The 22480-nt window shown below is 34.5% G+C and overlaps 1 protein-coding gene across 1 annotated transcript in view; it reads right to left on the reverse strand.

Moving 5' to 3' along the window:
* Positions 1–235: 235 nt before the first annotated feature.
* The window catches only part of LOC138338949 (uncharacterized), a 31587-nt gene continuing 9342 nt past the window's right edge, over positions 236–22480 (reverse strand). The window contains exon 12 of the mRNA XM_069290045.1: positions 236–423. Coding sequence (XP_069146146.1) covers positions 236–423 — 188 coding nt within the window. The remainder of the gene's footprint in view (positions 424–22480) is intronic.

Raw genomic sequence — 22480 nt, forward strand, 5'->3', positions numbered from 1 at the left:
TTTCAAATGCAGATTTTTAACTTGAAAATTATATATTTTGATACTTTAAGGAGTCTACGTAGTACGAATCAGTTCAGTTACATAATTAGGTTTCATAATAAGAATTTTAAATTAAAACATAATAAAATAAAGTAAGAAAAGGATTAAAAAAATTCATTCTCTTATATAAAAAACAACCTTCAAGTAGACTACATATAAATCATTTTTGAAATAAAAATTAATTTAGAGAATTTAACTAATCAAGGTTACAATTGTAAACACAAGTACAAACATATTGTCCAATAGTACCACCACTTGAGCAAAGACCATTTCCATTGTATTTCTGAAAGCATTCTTTTTTGCAATCAGAAAGAACACATCCTTTTGGATTCAGAATTTTCGTACATCTGTGTTGTGCATTCACTTGACTAATATCCAATGCAACTGCAATCAAAGTCATGAAAAACAATATTCACTACACACATGTAATAAAAAAAGACTTGAATTGTTTATTTTCATCATAAGTTTGATTGTGCCTTCTATTAACATAGAGAATTTGTATATATTCATGTGAAGTTGACCTATAACATCAGATAATTAACTCTCAATATAAACACAAAGATGATTACTTGAAAAACAAAGAAACAACCTATTAGAAGCAATGATATTATACATATATATCATGAAACATTCCTCACATTATCAATTTATAAAATTTATGCCTCAGAACTTTAAATAGCATATATTTCATAAAAATGAACATGCAAAATCTCAAAAAAAACAAAAACGTACAAAAGACAAATCTGAAATGATGAGAAGGAAACAAAGAGCAAAGTTAAAAAATTTGGCCATTCTTAATCAAAATTATTCTCAAGTTAATTTCAATGATATACTTTTGTATAAAGTACAAGAGACTATTTATAGTGTGTTTTTGCAACATGTTGATAAATAAAACTTGAAAATAAATCAAACTAATTTATTTTTTGTCCATTTATAATTCATTTCCTTGTTGAGAATTTATGGAAGGTTGTTCAAATTTTTGACTAGGATAAGATCTTTGATAACTTATAAGGTAACATAATTATTATATTCTAATTCATAATCATATATATGTTCTATGTCTAATATGTTAGAATAAAATGACAAAATATATTTTTTCTAAACTGATTAAAAGATCCTATTTAAACGAATTGATGATTTTTCAATCTTAAAAATTATTTTTTTTTCATTTTTATACAACTAATTGGTAGTACCAAAAAATATTTGAGAAAGAGATAAATTGTATATTATAAGTGTTGTAAGCAATATCAATAATTTATATTGTCGTATCATTTTATGAAAATTAAAATTATATTCATGTGGTTAACACAACAATAAGATACCAAGTGTAATTCATAACTGATATCTTGAGAGAATACAAAGTAGCCAAATACACATGTTTTATCCTTACCTTAATGGGTAAAAATGTCATTTTTGAAAAAACTCAGCTCAAAATATAAGTATTCAATGAACGATTAAACAAAATAGCAAAATACAAAATGAATGACTAATATATCATAGCAATACACATAATGATGAGAAATTAACTGATATCACTAAATGAAGAAGAAAGGAGGATGCTAGGCCCCTACTTCTCTTATTGCACGATCATAACACTATATTATTCACTAACCTTCTATCCTTATCATAAAACTTCATTCACATGAAGGGTTAATTGGTAATTTTTTAGCCAATTAGTGGATGAGTTTATTTCCCTCAAAAGGATTTATAAATTATTTATTAGAATATATGTCAATTAAAACCTTGAAAAATGTTGTATGCAATGAGAAATGAAATGATATGATGATTTAATAGTTTTAGTTAATTATTAGTCCTTTTATCCTATAACAATCTATTTTATCGTGATTTAAGAGAGAGTTTAAATCTAAAATAGAAAATATATTTTTGAAATCTTATTAGGGCTTCACTATAGCAAAGGATTTTGAGTTTGTGAGGTTTACGATAGCGAACAAATGATTTGCTATGACATAGGATCTTAAATCAAAGAGTGTCTTGACCCAAATAATCATGAGTGACACCTATAGTTACCCTATGATTGCAGAACAAATTACTAGCCCATCAAACCATTTTAAGAATCCAAATCATAAAAAAAAAAAACAAAAAAAAATAAGTAGTTTAAAATAAATATTGCTCGAGTTCTCATAAACTCAATCTCTTGTCAAAAACATTTCAAAATTAAAACCCTTGAAATCTGAAAGTCATTATACCAAAACTCTAGACAATCATTAATGGAGATGCAACCCTAAAAATATTAAGTGTAAATCTAATTGGCTAAAGTGTTTGAATCTGAAGAGATTGACAAACAAAGATATATCTATGGTAGCGCAGAAGGGTAACTCAACGTTGGATCAAACATTCAATTGTCTATCAACTGATGTCTCAGCTAAGTGTAAAATCATTTCAATAACAGTAATCATATCTCGTAAGAATGATATCATCTCAAATAATCTTCAGTATGATATTCAGTAATAGACTTGTTTCACATGCAAGATCAAAATAGTCGGTAAGACATTTACTTTATAAACCATATAAAAATCATGACATTTATAAAACTACTCCCAGTACTGGTGCTGTAATACCAAGTTCACAACTCGAGTAATATGAATATCTTTGGTCAATCTATAATCAAATTCATATAAATTTCTAGTTAGGTTTCATGATTAAGCTAATTCTGTAACTATTTAAATTACCCAACCCTCACGTTTCAGGTTTGATTCTCAATGTATAAAAGTATCTTATTTCGTAACGAATATAACTTCAATTTCAGCAGCAACAAGTTAAAAGCTCTAAATATTCGTATCTTGTGGTTGCTTAATCAACTTTCTTAGATATTACTACAGTTAACAGCAACTCAAGGTCAGCATGACAATGTAATTTCCAACTACTGCTACTGGGAGCATATTTTGGCATTAGTAGTATAAAATATACTTCAATCTATTGGTTTTCTCATGCGCCAATCTATTGATCAATCATGTATCTTGATATTCATAAATAGAAAGAAAATATATATGATTTATCTATTTGTACAACCCTTGTTGCCAACTATTAGCCTTTAGTATTTAGATTTCAACACCAATAGTGAAATACCTAAGTAATAATCTCGGAGAGACTGTAGAATAAGAAAAGCAAAAAGGATTTACCTCGAACCTGAAAGCGAAACCTTCGAATAAGTCTCTTTCTCCTTCTCCCTCTCCCTTCCATTCTTTCCTCTCTTTCCCGGTCCTTCGCTGGAAACAGAAACACAACAACTCTGTTTTTCTTCTCTTTTTTTTTAAACGTTGAAAGTTGCAGTGTGGTTGCCTAGGGCTTTTTTATAAATTCTTTTTTATCCTTTTAAGAAAATAGAAGATTAATTCTCTTTTTCTTAACCTAATGATATATATACCCTTGTTTAATTATAGGGTATTACAATGAAACATGTTCACGTAATTACAAACACACATATTCGATTTTCTCATGAAACCCACACACAAACTATTAATATATCGACGCAGGACCTTGACCTGATCGAGTACTTGATGTATAAAGACTTTGTGAAAATATTATTTTGGATTATTTTTATTTTTAGTTTCCAATCTTGTCGGCTTGGTAATGCATATATGCCTCGAGATGCGTTAGTTAGCTAGTTTTACCCATTGATTTTTTCTTGATGTCCATATCATTATATCATTCTTACTTTATTTCTCTTCATTTTTATACAACTAAAATTGTTATTACCTAAAAGATATTGAGAAATACATAAATTGAACTCACCCAGTTCAAGTTCATATACTTATAACAAATTATTCAAATTCTAGAAGTAGAATTGCAATGTGTTACACAAGCGGCCTAATCCGCTATAACGGCGTCGCATACAATAGCTCCTGCACAGATGTCCTGCTATAGTGGTGTGATGCTCGCTATAGTTGATTGCACAAAATTGGAGACTCGGAAACCTCCCAAAATGCCCTTATTTTGCAGCATACCTTCGACCCTACATGTCCCATACAAATCCTTTCATGCCAACATCAATTTTGAGAGTTTTACTCACCTTAATACGATACTTGAGTTTCTTAATATCTTAGATGCTTGAAAAAAATAAATCATGCTTGGACATATTGTCACACTCTTTTTTTTACACCACACTTAACACAATTTAAAAAAAGTCAATTAATATGATATTTTGATAAGGGATTATTTATTTACAAAGTCGTCATCTGTCACACCTCTTTTTTTACCACCTTACACGAATTTTTATTAAAAAAAGGATAATGCACAAGTACCCCCTCAACTTATGCCCAAAATCTTAGAGACACACTTATACTATACTAAGGTCCTATTACCCCCTTGAACTTATTTTATTAATAATTTTCTACCCCTTTTTAGCCTATGTGCCACTATCTTGTGGATCCAACGCTGGTTGACTTTTTTTACAAGTTAGTGCCACGTAGGTTGAAAAGGGTAGGAAATTAGTTATAAAATAAGTTCAGGGGGTAATAGGACCTTAGTATAGTATAAATACTTATGCCCGAAATCTTAGAGACACACTTATACTATACTAAGGTCCTATTACCCCCTTGAACTTATTTTATTAATAATTTTCTACCCCTTTTAAGCCTATGTGCCACTATCTTGTGGATCCAACGTTGGTTGACTTTTTTTACAAGTTAGTGCCACGTAGGTTGAAAAGGGTAGGAATTAGTTATAAAATAAGTTCAGGGGCTAATAGGACCTTAGTATAGTATAAATGTGTCTCTGGAATTTCGAACATAGATTAATGGAGTACTTGTACATTTTCCCTTTACCTTAAATTAAAATGTCTACATATTTTCCCCCGATAAATTAATTAAGAATTTTTTCTTAGTGTAGACTACCATGGTCACTTTAAATATGTGCTTAGGAAAACATTTCAATTTGAGTTAATGAATTTCTATTAAAATGTCAAACAAAATGTTGTACATTAATGATGAGTTACTTGAACGGCTTTTTAAATTCTACATTACAAAATTAGACTATTTGCTTTTATATAAATGGAGTTATACGTCAAGAATATGATCATCACTAAAAAATATAATAGGAGCAATGAAAATGAACCATGTATGTTCATTTTTCTGTTAAACTATTTTTAATACAAGTCTACTAATAGATTTATAGTATTAAAAATTAAAAAATATTATAAGATCCTCCAAAGAATTTAGAATGGACTGAAATGGTAATGTATCTTTACAATTTGATGTGTGGGTGTATGTATAATGTATATGTGTGTTCCTTGTTGGTAAGTTTTCTTTCGCATTTCATCAATATTATATCATTTTTTTAATTTATAATTTATTTTATTAATATATTCATTTGTTTAACTTTTTTCATTTTACATGATACGGTGACATGTACATTTTATTACTTTTCATGTTAATTGACTTGATATAACATATATTTTTTCTTTAACATTCCTCATATATTAGTCAATATATCGACATAAAACACTTATATAATTTGAACAGAAGTTACTTAAGTTCGAATAAGTAGATCTACCTTTCAAATGGAGATTTTTTACTTGGAAAGTATATGTTTTTCTACTTTAAGGAGTCTACGTAGTACGAATTCAGTTCAGTTGCATAGTTAGGTTTCACAATCAGAATTTTAAATTAAAACATAATAAAATAAATGTTAGAAAAGGATTAAAAATTCATTCTCGTATATAAAGATCAACCTTCAAGTAGACTACTTATAAATCATTTTTGAAATAAAAATTAATTTAGAGAATTTAACTAATCAAGGTTACAATTGTAAACACAAGTACAAACATATTGTCCAATAGTACCACTACTTGAGCATAGACCATTTCCATTGTATTTCTGAAAGCATTCTTTTTTGCAATCAGAAAGAACACATCCTTTTGGATTCAAAATTTTCGTACATCTGTGTTGTGCATTCACTTGACTAATATCCAATGCAACTGCAATCAAAGTCATGAAAAACAATATTCACTACACACATGTAATAAAAAAAAGACTTGAATTGTTTATTTTCATCATAAGTTTGATTGTGCCTTCTATTAACATGGAGAATTTGTATATATTCATGTGAAGTTGACATATAAAATAACATAATTAACTCTCAATACAAACTCAAAGATGATTACTTGAAAAACAAATAAACAACCTATTAGAACCAATGATATTATACATATATATCATGAAACATTCCTCACATTATCAATATATAAAATTTATGCCTCAGAACTTTAAATAGCATATATTTCATAAAAATGAACAGGCAAAATCTCCAAAAAAAAAGGTACAAAAGACAAACCTGAAATGATGAGAAGGAAACAAAGAGCAAAGTTAAAAAATTTGGCCATTCTTAATCAAAATTATTCTCAAGTTAATTTCAATGATATACTTTTCTATAAGGTGCAAGAGACTATTTATAGTGTGTTTTTGCAACAGGTGTATAAATACAAAATATATAATAAATCAAACTAATTTATTTTTTGTCCATTTATAATTCATTTCCTTGTTGAGAAGTTATGGAAGGTTGTTCAAATTTTTGACTAGGATAAGATCTTTGAGAACGTATAAGGTAACATAATTATTATATTCTAATTCATAATCATATATATGTTCTATGTCTAATATGGTAGAATAAAATGACAAATGTATATATATTTTTCCTACACTGATTGAAAGAACCTACCTAAAAGAATTGATGATTTTTCAATCTTAAATTTTTTTTTCATTTTTATACAACTTTTAGGTAGTACCAAAAAATATTTGAGAAAGAGATAAATTGTATATTATAAGTGTTGTAAGCAATATCAATAATTAATATTGTAGTATCGTTTTATGATAATTAAAATTATATTCACGTGGTTAAGACAACAATAAGATACCAAGTATAATTCATAACTGATATCTTGAGAGAATACAAAGTAGCCAAATACACACGTTTTATCCTTACCTTAATGGGTAAAAATGTCATTTTTGAAAAAACTCAGCTCAAAATATAAGTATTCAATGAACGATTAAAAAAAATAGCAAAATACAAAATGAATGAATAATATATCATAGCAATACACATAATGATGAGAAATTAACTGATATCACTAAATGAAGAAGAAAGGAGGAGGCTAGGCCCCTACTTTTCTCGTTGCACGATCATAGCACTATATTATTCACTAACCTTCTATCCTTATAATAAAACTTCATTTACATGAAGAGTTAATTGGTAATTTTTTAGCCAATTAATGGATGAGTTTATTTCTCTCAAAAGGATTTATAAATTATTTATTAGAATATATGTCAATTAAAACCTTGAAAAATGTTGTATGCAATGAGAAATGAAATGATATGATGATTTAATAGTTTTAGTTAATTATTACTCCCATTTATCCTAAACAATCTATTTTATCGTGATTTAAGAGAGGGTCAAAATCTAAAATAGAAAATATATTTTTGAAATCTTATTAGGGCTTCACTATAGCAAAGGATTTTGAGTTTGTGAGGTTTACCATAGCTTACAAATGATTTGCTATGATATAGGATCTTAAATCAAAGAGTGTCTTGACCCAAATCAGCATGAGTGACACCTATAGTTATCCTATGATTGCAGAACAAATTACTAGCCCATCACACCATTTTAAGAATCCAAATCATAAACTCAATCTCTTGTCAAAAACATTTCAAAATTAAAACCCTTGAAATCTAATAGTCATTATACCAAAACTCTAGACAATCATTAATGGAGATGCAACCCTAAAAAATATTAAGTGTAAATCTAATTGGCTAAAGTGTTTGAAGCTGAAGAGATTGACAAACAAAGATATATCTATGGTAGCGCAGAAGGGTAACTCAACCTTGGATCAAACATTCAAGTGTCTATCAACTGATTTCTCAGATAAGTGTAAAATCTTTTCAATAACAGTAATCATATCTCGTAAGAATGAAATCATCTCAAATAATCTTCAGTATGATATTCAGTAATAGACTTGCTCCACATGCAAGATCAAAATAGTCGGTAAGACATTTACTTTATAAACCATATAAAAATCATGACATTTATAAAACTACTCCCAGTACTGGTGCTGTAATACCAAGTTCACAACTCGAGTAATATGAATCTCTTTGGTCAATCTATAATCAAATTCATATAAATTTCTAGTTAGGTTTCATGATTAAGCTAATTCTGTAACTATTTAAATTACCCAACCCTCAAGTTTCAGGTTTGATTCTCAATGTGTCAAAGTATCTTATTTCGTAACGAATATAACTTCAATTTTAGCATCAACATGTTAAAAACTCTAAATATTCATATCTTGTGGTTGCTTAAACAACTTTCTTAGATATTGCTACAGTTAACAGCAACTCAAGGTCAGCATGACAATGTAATTTCCAGCTACTGCTACTGGGAGCATATTTTGGCATTAGTAGTATGAAATATACTTCAATATATTGGTTTTCTCATGCGCAAATCCATTGATCAATCATTTATCTTGATACTCATAAATAGAAAGAAAATATATATGATTTATCTGTTTGTACAACCCTTGTTGCCAACTATTAGATTTTAGTATTTAGATTTCAACACCTATAGTGAAATACCTATGTAATAATCTCGGAGAGGCTGTAGGATAAGAAAAGCAAAAAGGATTTACCTCGAACCTGAAAGCGAAACCTTCGAATAAGTCTCTTTCTCCTTCTCCCTCTCCCTTTCATTCTTTCCTCTCTTTCCCGGTCCTTCGATGGAAACAGAAACACAACAACTCTGTTTTTCTTCTCTTTTTTTTTAAACGTTGAAAGGTGCAGTGTGGTTGCCTAGGGCTTTTTTCCAAATTCTTTTTTTTCCTTTTAAGCAAATAGCTGATTAATTCTTTTTTTCTTAACCTAATGATATATATACCCTTGTTTAATTATAGGGTATTACAATGAAACATGTTCACGTAATTACAAACACACATATTCGATTTTCTCATGAAACCCACACACAAACTATTAATATATCGACGCGGGATCTTTACCTAATCGAGTACTTAATTTATAAAGACTTTATAAAAATATTATTTTGGATTGTTTTTATTTTTAGTTACCAATCTTGTCTGCTTGGTATGCATATATGCCTCGAGATGTGTTGGATACCCAATTTTACCCATTGATTTTGTCTTGATGTCCCTATCATTATATCATTTTTACTTTATTTCTTTTCATTTTTATACTACTAAAATTTTTATTACCTAAAAGATATTGAGAAATAGATAAATTGAACTCACCTGGTTCAAGTTCATACACTTATAACAAATTATTTAAATTCTACAAGTAGATTTGCAATATGTTATACTAGCAGCCTGATCTGCTATAACGGCGTCGCCATCATAGTTTCCGCCTTTATAGTGCATGTACAACCTCTATATCTCCTGCAAAGATGTCCTGCTATAGTGGTGTGATGCCCGCTATAGTTGATTGCACAAAATTGGAGACTCGAAAACCTCCCAAAATGCCCTTATTTTGCAACATACCTTCGACCCTTGATATGTAACGACCTGTTTAGTTGTCTTGAGCAGCAGATTTTATTTCTGGAAAAACAGGCTGAGGCGACGGACTCAACGACGATCTGTCATGGGCACGACGGACCGTCGTAGGGTCTCATTTCCAAACACTTAGAAAATATGAAATTGGGTACTGAAAATTGACTCTCAGAACTTCGTAACGGAGTGGCAAGACGGACCGTCACAGGTGTGACAGACTGTCACAGGCCATTCACCCAAAATCAAGTTTCTGAACTATGTGACGGACAGCAGGACGGACCGTCGTAGGCGCGACGGCCCGTCACAGGTTGCGCAATCCCAGTCCGGGTTGGATTTCTTGATACGTTTTAAGGGACGTTTTTGACTATTCTTGCCTTAATTATAAAGTTAGTGGGTTAATGTTAATAAGTCTAATTACTTGGGGGTTAAAAGAGGTAACCTTAAGTTAATTAGTGGGCATTATTACCATCTTTTATCCTTAATTATACACTAATTAGGGTAAAAGAAAGAGGGTTTGAAATAAGAAAATAAAAAAAACAAGAAGGGAGAGAGAGAAACGATCGAGAGAAAGGGGAAAGCACCAAGCTTTGAGGATTAACATGTTTGATTTCAATTCTTCGGTGGAGGTAGGTTATGGTTTTCATGCTATTCGTAGTAAACTCTTAATAGCAAACGATATGTGTTAGTAGTATTGTAAACCTTCTATATGCTTAATTATATGCTTGCATGAATGATGTGATTATGTAATTGTGAATAAATAAGCATGATGAAGCTATTGAATCCCAAATCTTGAAAATAAACCCTAATCTACTTTGTTAATGATGATGCCTTCGTATAAAAGAAGGCTTGATGAACGAAAGTGGTGAGATTAGGGGATCGGGTGCCACGTTCCGGTACCAGGATAGAATGAGGATCGGGTGTCACGTTCCGACACTAAGATAGAATATGGATCGGGTGTCACGTTCCGACACCAGGATAGAATATGGATCGGGTGCCACGTTCCGGTACCAGGATAGAATGAGGATCGGGTGTCACGTTCTGACACCAGGATAGAATATGGATCGGGTGTCACATTCCGACACCAGGATAGAATATGGATCGGGTGCCATGTTCCAGTACCAGGATAGTATATGAGGATCGGAGTGTCACGTTCCGACACCAGGATAGAATATGGATCGGGTGCCACGTTCCGGTACCAGGATAGAATATGGATCGGGTGTCACGTTCCGACACCAGGATAGTATATTGAGGGCGGAGTGTCACGTACCGACACGAGGGGAATAAAGATAATGAATCTTGAAATCTGTTAATATATCAAATCTAATGAACTAAATTCCCAAATGAGTATGCTGAGGAGGTGTGAGTCCTCATTGATGTGCTTGGTGTTGTAACCAAGGGTTACGGTAACTGTAAATGATGCGTGCTAAGGATATTAGTTGATTTCATGATATTGCTTAATACATACTGTTTTCTATTTTGAGTTGGCCGATGATATCTACTCAGTACTAGTGTTTGTTTTGACCCCCTACTTTTATGTTTTCTTCTTGTTTATTTGTGAAGTGCAGCAAACGTACCGTCATCTTCAACTCAACCACAATTCTAGCCAGTCTTCGTCACATCGGATCTTCAGGGTGAGCTAATACTTCTAGCTTGGACTGGATCTTCTTCCTCATGTCTTGATGCCTTGAAGTTCCGGCATGGACTAGCTTTTACTTGTTTTAGCTTTTAGAATACTCTTAGTCTAGTAATTTGATCATAGATGTTCTTGTGATGATGACTTCCAGATTTTGGGAATAATAATAGTTACTGATTTTATTAATGAATTTAAGTTTTCCGCATTACTTTATGTTTATATTACATTGAAATGTTAAGGTTTAGATTGGTTGTTTCGCTCACATAGGAGGGTAAGTGTGGGTGTCAGTCGCGGCCTGGATTTGGGTCGTGACAAACTTGGTATCAGAGCATTAGGTTCGTTGGTCTCATCACACAAGAACAGGTCTAGTAGAGTCTTAAGGAACGGTAGGGGGCCGCCTTTACTTTTCCTTGAGAGGCTATAAGACTTTAGGAAAAATTTCACTCTCTCATTCTTTCTTTCGTGCTACTACTTGAGTCCAATTGGTATCTAGGCGATACGAATTGGTATCTGACCATCTTCACTCTCTTTCGCAGATGGTTAGAACTAGAGCAACGACTACGCCAACACCAACACCGGCCAGACAAGAAACAACTGAGCCAACCACTGGGGCTGTGGCTCGAGGAAGAACAGCGGCAAGAGGCCGTGGTAGAGGTCGTGGGAGGACGTCCTCTAGAGGAAGAGGACGAGCACCTAGCCCATCTGATACTAGGGCAGTGACTCCTCCACCGACTGAGGAAGTAATAAGAGAAGGGGAGGATGGGGAAACTGAACAAGTGCAAAATGAGGGATTGTCACCCCAACCTACCCCAGAGATGATCAATCAGGTTCTGGCTTATCTTAGCGGGTTATCTGATCAGGGCCAGACACCCCAAGTGTTTTCTGCACCAGCACCTCAGGCTCCGGAGGTACAACATGCGGCTACTATGGCTCCCCGCATGGATGTTCCATTGGAAATAGGCACGTTTCCACGTCTGACTACTGGGCCTATAATGACAAATGATCAGCATAAACTTTTCAGTAAGTTCTTGAATTTGAAACCTCCAGTCTTCAAGGGTGCGGAATCTGAGGATGCTTACGATTTTCTGGTTGACTGTCATGAGCTACTACACAAGATGGGTATAGTAGAACGGTTTGGTGTTGAGTTCGTGAGTTATCAGTTTCAAGGGAACGCCAAAATGTGGTGGCGGTAACATATTGAGTGTCAACCAACAGAGGCACCACCTATGACTTGGGCCTCATTCTCTAGCTTGTTTATGGAGAAGTATATCCCCCGAACTTTGAGGGATAGGAAAAGGGATGAGTTCTCGAGCCTAGAGCAAGGTAGGATGTCGGTCAATGCATATGAGGCTAAGTTTCGTGCATTATCCAGGTATGCCACGCAACTTTGTTTCAGTCCACAAGACAGGATTCGCCGGTTTGTGAAGGGGTTGAGATCAGAGTTGCGAATTTCGGCCTTACAGGTAGCGGCTACAGCAAAATCCTTCCAAGAAGTGGTAGACTTCGTGATAGAGGTGGAAAGAGTGAAGCCCGATGACTTCACCTCGACATCGACATCAAAAAGGTTTCAAAAGGGAGGTGAGTTTAATGGTTCTTACTCTAGAGGACGAGGTTTCGGAGGTTATGCAGTTCGACCCATTCAGTCTTCACTACAGACTGTAGTTGGAGGTCCACCTCCGACCGGTCAACACTTCTCTGAGAGACCTATGCATGAACCCAGAGAGTGCTATGGATGTGGGGAGATTGGACATATTAAGAGATATTGTCCAAAACAGAGTTACAGACCTCCAACTGTTAGAGGTAGAGGTGGTTAATGAAGAGGTCGTCATTCTGGAGGACGCGGTGGTCGAAGTAATGGTGGTCACCAAAACGGTCGGGGTGATGGGCAAACTGGAGCCACTACATCACAACATTGTAGGGGCAACGGACAAACAAACGAAAGGGCCCATTGTTACGCTTTCCCTGGGTGGTCAGAAGCGGAGACATCAGATGTTGTCATCACAGGTAATCTTTCGGTTTGTGATTGCATGGCTTCTGTATTGTTTGATCCTGGATCCACATTTTCTTATGTATCTTCTTCATTTGCTAATGGTCTAAATTTACCTTGTAAATTACTTGACATACCTATTCGTGTTTCTACTCCGGTGGGTGAGTCTGTTATAGTTGAAAAAGTATATAGGTCTTGTTTGGTGAATTTTGTGGGGAGCAACACTTATGTAGATTTGGTTATCTTAGAAATGGTTGACTTTGATGTAATTCTGGGTATGACTTGGCTTTCTCCGCAATTTGCGATTTTGGATTGTAATGCTAAAACGGTGACGTTAGCCAAGCCTGGGACAGATCCGTTAGTTTGGGAGGGCGACTACACTCCCAATCCGGTGCGTATCATCTCCTTTCTTCGTGCTAAGAAAATGGTTAGTAAAGGGTGTTTAGCTTTCTTGGCACATCTCAAGGATGACACTACCAAAGTACCCCCAATTGAGTCAGTTTCGGTGGTCCGTGAGTTTCTGGATGTGTTCCCTGCAGATCTTCCTGGTATGCCACCAGATAGGGATATTGATTTTTGTATTGACCTTGAACCGGGTACTCGCCCCATTTCTATACCCCCTTATAGAATGGCTCCGGCGGAGTTAAGAGAGTTAAAAGCCCAACTTCAAGAGTTGTTAAACAAAGGCTTTATTAGACCAAGTGCATCTCCTTGGGGTGCTCCGGTTTTGTTTGTGAAGAAGAAGGATGGGAGTTTTCGGATGTGCATAGACTACCGACAGTTGAACAAGGTAACCATAAAGAACAAGTATCCTCTTCCTCGCATTGATAACTTGTTTGATCAGTTACAAGGTGCTTGTGTCTTCTCTAAGATTGACTTGAGATCCGGTTATCATCAATTGAAAATACGGGCAACGGATGTGCCAAAGACTGCTTTTCGAACGAGGTATGGGCATTACGAATTTGTAGTGATGTCTTTTGGTCTTACGAATGCCCCTGCTGCGTTCATGAGCTTGATGAATGAGATTTTTAAGCCATATTTGGACCTCTTCATGATCGTATTTATGTATGATATATTGGTATACTCAAAGAGCAAGAAGGAACATGAAGAGCATTTGAGAATGGTATTGGAAATGTTGAGGGAGAAAAAGCTTTATGCCAAGTTCTTTAAGTGTGAGTTTTGGCTAGATGCAGTGTCCTTCTTGGGGCACGTGGTTTCTAAGGATGGAGTGATGGTGGATCCTTCTAAGATTGAGACAGTGAAGAATTGGGTAAGACCTACTAATGTGTCAGAAATAAGGAGCTTTGTTGGGTTAGCTAGCTACTATCGTCGATTTGTCAAGGGATTCTCTTCTATTGCTTCCCAATTAACGAACTTGACTAAGAAAAATGTTCCATTTGTATGGTCGGACGAATGTGAGGAAAGCTTTCAGAAGCTCAAGACTTTGTTGACTACCGCACCTATCCTTACCTTGCAAGTAGAGGGTAAGAACTTCATTGTTTATTGTGATGCATCCTATTCTGGTTTGGGTGCAGTACTAATGCAAGAGAAGAGTGTGATTGCTTATGCTTCAAGGCAACTAAAGGTGCATGAACGTAACTATCCGACCCACGATTTGGAATTGGCTGCGGTGGTGTTTGCATTAAAGCAATGGAGACACTATTTATATGGGGTTAAGTGTGAGATCTATACGGATCATCGTAGCCTACAGTATGTCTTTACTTAGAAAGATTTGAACTTGAGACAGAGGAGATGGATGGAACTACTGAAGGACTACGACATCACTATTTTGTATCATCCGGGGAAGGCGAATATTGTAGCGGATGCTTTAAGTAGAAAGGTGGGAAGCATGGGAAATCTAGCCCACTTGCAAGCTTCTAGACGCCCATTGGCTAGAGAGGTTCAGACTCTAGCTAATGACTTGATGAGATTAGAAGTAAATGAGAAGGAAGGATTGTTGGCTTCTGTGGAGGCAAGATCTTCCTTTTTTGACAAGATTAAGGGAAGACAGTCTGATGATGAGAAACTGTGCCGAATTCAAGATAAGGTATTGCGAGGAGAGGCTAAAGAAGCACAAATCAATAAGGAAGGTGTTTTGAGGATCAAGGGAAGGGTATGTGTACCCCGCGTCGATGATTTGATCAACACTATTCTGACAGAGGCTCATAGTTCAAGGTATTCTATACATCCGGGTGCAACCAAGATGTATCGTGACCTAAAGCAACACTTTTGGTGGAGTAGAATGAATCGTGATATTGTTGACTTTATTGCCAAGTGTCCAAACTATCAACAAGTAAAGTATGAACACCAAAGGCCCGGAGCAACACTTCAGAGAATGCCCATTCCGGAATGGAAGTGGGAAAGAATTGCAATGGACTTTGTGGTTGGTCTTCCAAGGACAATGGGTAAGTATGACTCCATTTGGGTGATTGTTGATAGGTTAACTAAATCTGCACATTTCATTCCAGTAAAGATGACTTACAATGCAGAGAAGTTAGCCAAGATCTATATCTCAGAAATCGTTCGATTGCATGGGGTTCCACTATCCATCATATCAGATAGAGGTACGCAGTTTACTTCTATGTTTTGGAAAACATTGCATGCGGAATTGGGTACTAGGTTGGACCTTAGTACTGCGTTCCATCCTCAGACCGATGGTCAGTCTGAGCGAACGATTCAAGTGTTGGAGGATATGCTTCGTGCGTGTGTGATAGAGTTTGGTGGCCATTGGGATAGCTTCCTACCCTTAGCGGAGTTTTCATACAATAATAGCTATCACTCAAGTATTGATATGGCCCCATTTGAAGCATTGTATGGGAGGAGATGCAGGTCTCCCATTGGTTGGTTTGATGCATTCGAGGTTAGACCTTGGGGTACTGACCTTTTAAGGGATTCGATAGAGAAAGTGAAGTCTATTCAAGAAAAGCTTCTAGCGGCGCAAAGTAGACAAAAAGAATATGCAGATCGAAAGGTTAGAGACTTAGAGTTCATGGAAGGTGAACAAGTCTTGTTGAAGGTTTCGCCAATGAAAGGGGTGATGTGATTTGGTAAGCGAGGTAAACTTAGCCCAAGGTATATTGGTCCATTTGAAGTACTTAAGCGAGTAGGGGAGGTGTCTTATGAGTTAGCCTTGCCTCCAGGGCTGTCCGGAGTGCATCCGGTATTCCATGTGTCTGTGTTGAAAAGATATCATGGGGATGGAAATTACATTATCCGTTGGGATTCAGTTTTGCTTGATGAGAACTTGTCTTATGAGGAGGAGCCTGTTGCTATTTTAGATAGAGAAGTTCGCAAGTTGAGGTCAAGAGAGATTGCATCCATCAAGGTGCAATGGAAGAATCGACCCGTGGAAGAAGCCACTTGGGAGAAGGAGGCGGATATGCGAGAAAAATACCCACATCTGTTTACAGATTAAGGTACTCCTTTTCGCCCTTGTTTTCCTTCTTGTGATCGTTCGGGGACGAACGATGGGTAAATTGGTATCTAATGTAATGACCTGTTTAGTCGTCTTGAGCAGCAGATTTTATTTCTGGAAAAATAGGCTGAGGCGACGGACTCAACGACGATCCGTCATGGGCACGACGGACCGTCGCAGGCTCTCATTTCCAAACACTTAGAAAATCTGAAATTGGGTACTAAAAATCGACTCTCTAAACTTCGTAACGGAGTGGCAGGACAAACCGTCACAGGTGTGACGGACCGTCACAGGCCATTCACCCAAAATCAAGTTTCTGAACTATGCGACGGACAGCAGGACGGACCGTCGCAGGTGCGACGACCCATCACAGGTTGCGCAATCCCAGTCCGGGTTGGATTTCTTGATACGTTTTAAGGGACGTTTTTGACTATTCTTGCCTTAATTATAAAGTTAGTGGGTTAATGTTAATAAGTCTAATTACTTGGGGGTTAAAAGAGGTAACCTTAAGTTAATTAGTGGGGCATTATTGCCATCTTTTATCCTTAATTATACACTAATTAGGGTAAAAGAAAGAGGATTTGAAATAAGAAAATAGAAAGAACAATAAGGGAGAGAGAGAAACGATCGAGAGAAAGGGGAAAGCACCAAGCTTTGAGGATTAACTTGCTTGATTTCAATTCTTCGGTGGAGGTAGGTTATGGTTTTCATGCTATTCGTAGTAAACTCTTAATAGCGAATGATATGTGTTAGTAGTATTGTAAACCTTCAATATGCTTAATTGTATGCTTGCATGAATGATGTGATTATGTAATTGTGAATAAATAAGCATGATGAAGCTATTGAATCCCAAATCTTGAAAAGAAACCCTAATCTACTTTGTTAATGATGATGCCTTGGTATAAAAGAAGGCTTGATGAACGAAAGTGGTGAGATTAGGGGATCGGGTGCCACGTTCCGGTACCAGGATAGAATGAGGATCGGGTGTCACATTCCGACACTAAGATAGAATATGGATCGGGTGTCACGTTCCGACACCAGGATAGAATATGGATCGGGTGCCACGTTCCGGTACCAGGATAGAATGAGGATCGGGTGTCACGTTCTGACACCAGGATAGAATATGGATCGGGTGTCACGTTCCAACACCAGGATAGAATATGGATCGGGTGCCACGTTCCGGTACAAGGATAATATATGAGGATCGGAGTGTCACGTTCCGACACCAGGATAGGATATGGATCGGGTGCCACGTTCCGGTACCAGGATAGAATATGGATCGGGTGTCACGTTCCGATACCAGGATAGTATATTGAGGGCGGAGTGTCACGTACCGACACGAGGGGAATAAACATAATGAATCTTGAAATATGTTAATATATCCAATCTAATGAACTAAATTCCCAAATGAGTATGATGAGGAGGTGTGAGTCCTCATTGATGTGCTTGGTGTTGTAACCAAGGGTTATGGTAACTGTAAATGCTGCGTGCTAAGGATATTAGTTGATTTCATGATATTGCTTAATACATACTGTTTTCTATTTTGAGTTGGCCGATGATATCTACTCAGTACTAGTGTTTGTACTGACCCCCTACTTTTATGTTTTCTTCTTGTTTATTTGTGGAGTGCAGCAAACGTACCGTCATCTTCAACTCAACCACAATTCTAGCCAGTCTTCGTCACATCGGATCTTCAGGGTGAGCTAATGCTTCTAGCTTGGACTGGATCTTCTTCCTCATGTCTTGATGCCTTGAAGTTCCGGCATGGACTAGCTTTTACTTGTTTTAGCTTTTAGAATACTCTTAGTCTAGTAATTTGATCATAGATGTTCTTGTGATGATGACTTCAAGATTTTGGGAATAATAATAGTTACTGATTTTATTAATGAATTTAAGTCTTCCGCATTACTTTATGTTGATATTACATTGAAATGTTAAGGATTAGATTGGTTGGTTCGCTCACATAGGAGGGTAAGTGTGGGTGCCAGTCGTGGCCCCGATTTGGGTCGTGACAGACCCATACAAATCCATTCATGCCAACATAAATTTTGAGAGTTTTACTCACCTTAATTTGATACCTGAGTTTCTTAATATCTTAGATGCTCGAAAAAATAAATCAAGCTTGGACATATTTTCACACTTTTTTTTTACACCACACTTAACACGGTTTAAAAAAAATTCAATTAATACGATATTTTGATAAGGGATTATTTATTTACAAAGTTGTTATCTGTCAAACCTCTTCTTTTACCACCTTCCACGGATTTTTATAAAAAAAGAAAAAGGATAATGCACAAGTATCCCCTCAACCTATGCCCGAAATCTCAGAGACACACTTATACTATACTAAGGTCCTATTACCCCCGTGAACTTATTTTATTAATAATTTTCTATCCCTTATTAGCCTACGTGGAACTATCTTGTGGGCACAACGCTGGTTGTTTTTTTTCAAGCTAGTGCCACGTAGGTTGAAAGAGGAAGAAAATTACATATAAAAAAAGTTCAGGGGGTAATAGGACTTTAGTATAGTATAAATGTGTCTCTAGAATTTCGGACATAGATTAATGGAGTACTTGTGAATTTTCCCTTTACCTTAAAGTAAAATGTCTACACATTTTCCCCCGATGAATTAATTAAGAATTTTTTTCTTAGTGTATACAACCATGGTCACTTTAAATTTGTGCTAGGAAAACATTTCAATTTGAGTTAATGAATTTCTATTAAAATGTAAAAAAAAAATGTTGTACATTAATGATGAGTTACTTGAACGGCTTTTTAAATTCTACATTGCAAAATTAGACTATTTGCTTTTATATAAATGGACTTATACGTCAAGAATATGATCATCGCTAAAAAAATATAAATGGAGCAATGAAAATGAACAATGTATGTTCATTTTTCTGTTAAACTATTTTTAATACAAGTCTACTAATAGATTTATAATATTAAAAACTAAAATATATTATAAGATCCTCCAAAGAAATTAAAATGGATTGAAATTGTAATCTATCTTTACAATTTGATGTGTGGGTGTATGTATAATGTATATGTGTGTTCCTTGTTGGTCAGTTTTCTTTGGCATTTCATCAATATTATATCACTTTTTTAATTTATAATTTATTTTATTAATATATTCATTTATTAAACTTTTTTCATTTTATATGATAAGGTGACATGTACATTTTATTACTTTTCATGTTAATTGATTTGATATAACGTATACTTTTTCTTTAACATTCCTCATATATTAGACAATATATCGACATAAAACACTTATATAATTTGAACAGAAGTTACTTATGTTCGAATAATTAGATCTACCTTTGAAATGGAGATTTTTTACTTGGAAAGTATATGTTTTGCTACTTTAAGGAGTCTACGTAGTACGAATTCAGTTCAGTTGCATAAATAGGTTTCATAATCTGAATTTTAAATCAAAACATAATAAAATAAATGTTAGAAAAGGATTAAAAATTCATTATTTTATATAAAGAACAACCTTCAAGTAGACTACTTATAAAAATCATTTTTGAAATAAAAATTAATTTAGAGAATTCAACTAATCAAGGTTACAATTGTAAACACATGTACAAACATATTGTCCAATAGTACCACTACTTGAGCAAAGACCATTTCCATTGTATTTTTGAAAGCATTCTTTTTTGCAATCAGAAAGAACACATCCTTTTGGATTCAGAATTTTCGTACATCGGTGTTGTGCATTCACTTGACTAATATCCAATGCAACTGCAATCAAAGTCATGAAAAACAATATTCACTACACACATGTAATAAAAAACACTTGAATTGTTTATTTTCATCATAAGTTTGATTGTGCCTTCTGTTAACATAGAGAATTTTTATATATTCATGTGAAGTTGACCTATAACATAAGATAATTAACTCTCTATATAAACTAAAAGATGGTTACTTGAAAAACAAAGAAACAACCTATTAGAACCAATAATATTATGCATATATATCATGAAATATTCCTCACATTATCAATATATAAAATTTATGCCTCAGAACTTTAAATAGCATATATTTCATAAAAATGAACAGGCAAAAAAATAAAAAATAAAAGACAAACCTGAAATGATGAGAAGGAAACAAAGAGCAAAGTTTAAAAATTTTGGCCATTCTTAATCAAAATTATTCTCAAGTTAATTTTAATGATATACTTTTGTATAAAGTGCAAGAGACTATTTATAGTGTGTTTTTGCAACATGTTGATAAATAAAAATTGATAATAAATCAAACTAATTTATTTTTTGTCCATTTATAATTCATTTCCTTGTTGAGAAGTTATGGAAGGTTGTTCAAATTTTTGACTAGGATAAGATCTTTGAGAATTATAAGGTAAAATAATTATTATATTCTAATTCATAATCATATATATGTTCTATGTCTAATATGTTAGAATAAAATGACAAATGTACATATATTTTTCCTAAACTGATTAAAAGATCCTACCTAAAAGAATTGATTGTTTTTCAATCTTAAAAATTATTTTTTCCCCATTTTTATACAACTAATAGGTAGTACCAAAAAATATTTGAGAAAGAGATAAATTGTATATTATAAGTGTTGTAAGCAATATCAATAATTAATATTGTAGTATCGTTTTATGAAAATTAAAATTATATTCACGTGGTTAACACAACAATAAGATACCAAGTGTAATATATAACTGATATCTTGAGAGAATACAAAGTATCCACATACATGTGTTTTATCTGTCACGACCCAAATTTTGCAAGTCGTGATGGCACCTATGTTCCCAACCAATAGGTAAACCAACCCAACATATTAACTCAACTAAACCAACAAATGAGTAAAAAAGACCAACGCTTAGCAAGAATCTCCAACATTGAGTTCCTTATAAGTACGAAATGCGGAAGATAAAATATATCACCCCAAGAATTGGTGTCTTAAGTACAAGAGCTTCTAAAATTCGATGCAAGTCTGAAACTAAATGACAAATCTAACATAAGGGATATCCTGTTTGAATACTAAAAACAGAATAAATAAAAAATAGAGCGAGGTGTGGGCCATGGAACAGCCAAGCAGCTCACCACAACTCCAAGCTCGGACTCAAATTGCTCCACGAGATGTGATTCTACTCGGAATCGAATCTGCACCACAAAGAGTGCAACAAGCGTAGTATGAGTACGAAACCACGTGTACCCAGTATGTCTCATTGACCGACAACGAAGAAGTAGTGATGGAAATTATGTAAGAAATAAATTCTTAGATTGTACAAGTATATATATATATATATATATATATATATATATATATATATATATATTACACTTACTATTTAAGTTTCATCAATAAAGAAAATCAACATTTAATATTTTCCAAATACCAAACGAAACATATAGTCATCAAGAATGAATGATGGGATGAAATGCAACGTAATATGATGCCATGTAATGATATGTCTCAGAATACCCAATACTCACTCAACCGTATATACATGATACTCCTCGAAAATACATCGAGAGTTCATGACCCATGGGGGACTCGCGAGGTCCATATACCGACACGGACGATCTCCACGTGTCTGTGCGGACGATCTCAACGCACTATCATAATATCAAATAATTTTCGTACGGACGGTCTCCACGTGCCCAAATTACAATCTTAACATCTCACCATCCCCAGCACGGACGATCTCCACGTGCCTAACTTATACTCAGTCTCATGTCTATGCATGTGCACAATATTATTTCAATAGAGGGGATGATGATGCATCTCAATCAATCAATATGAACATAATACATAACCACCTCAATTATCACAACTATACGGGTGAAATAAATAAAACACAACCACACATGGAATTCAAGTCAATAATATATCAGCTAATGCCCATATGCTTTGGCATTCTCAAATTTC

This window comes from Solanum lycopersicum, chromosome 10 (genome assembly GCF_036512215.1).
Source record: "Solanum lycopersicum chromosome 10, SLM_r2.1".
NCBI classification, from domain to species: Eukaryota; Viridiplantae; Streptophyta; class Magnoliopsida; order Solanales; family Solanaceae; genus Solanum; species Solanum lycopersicum.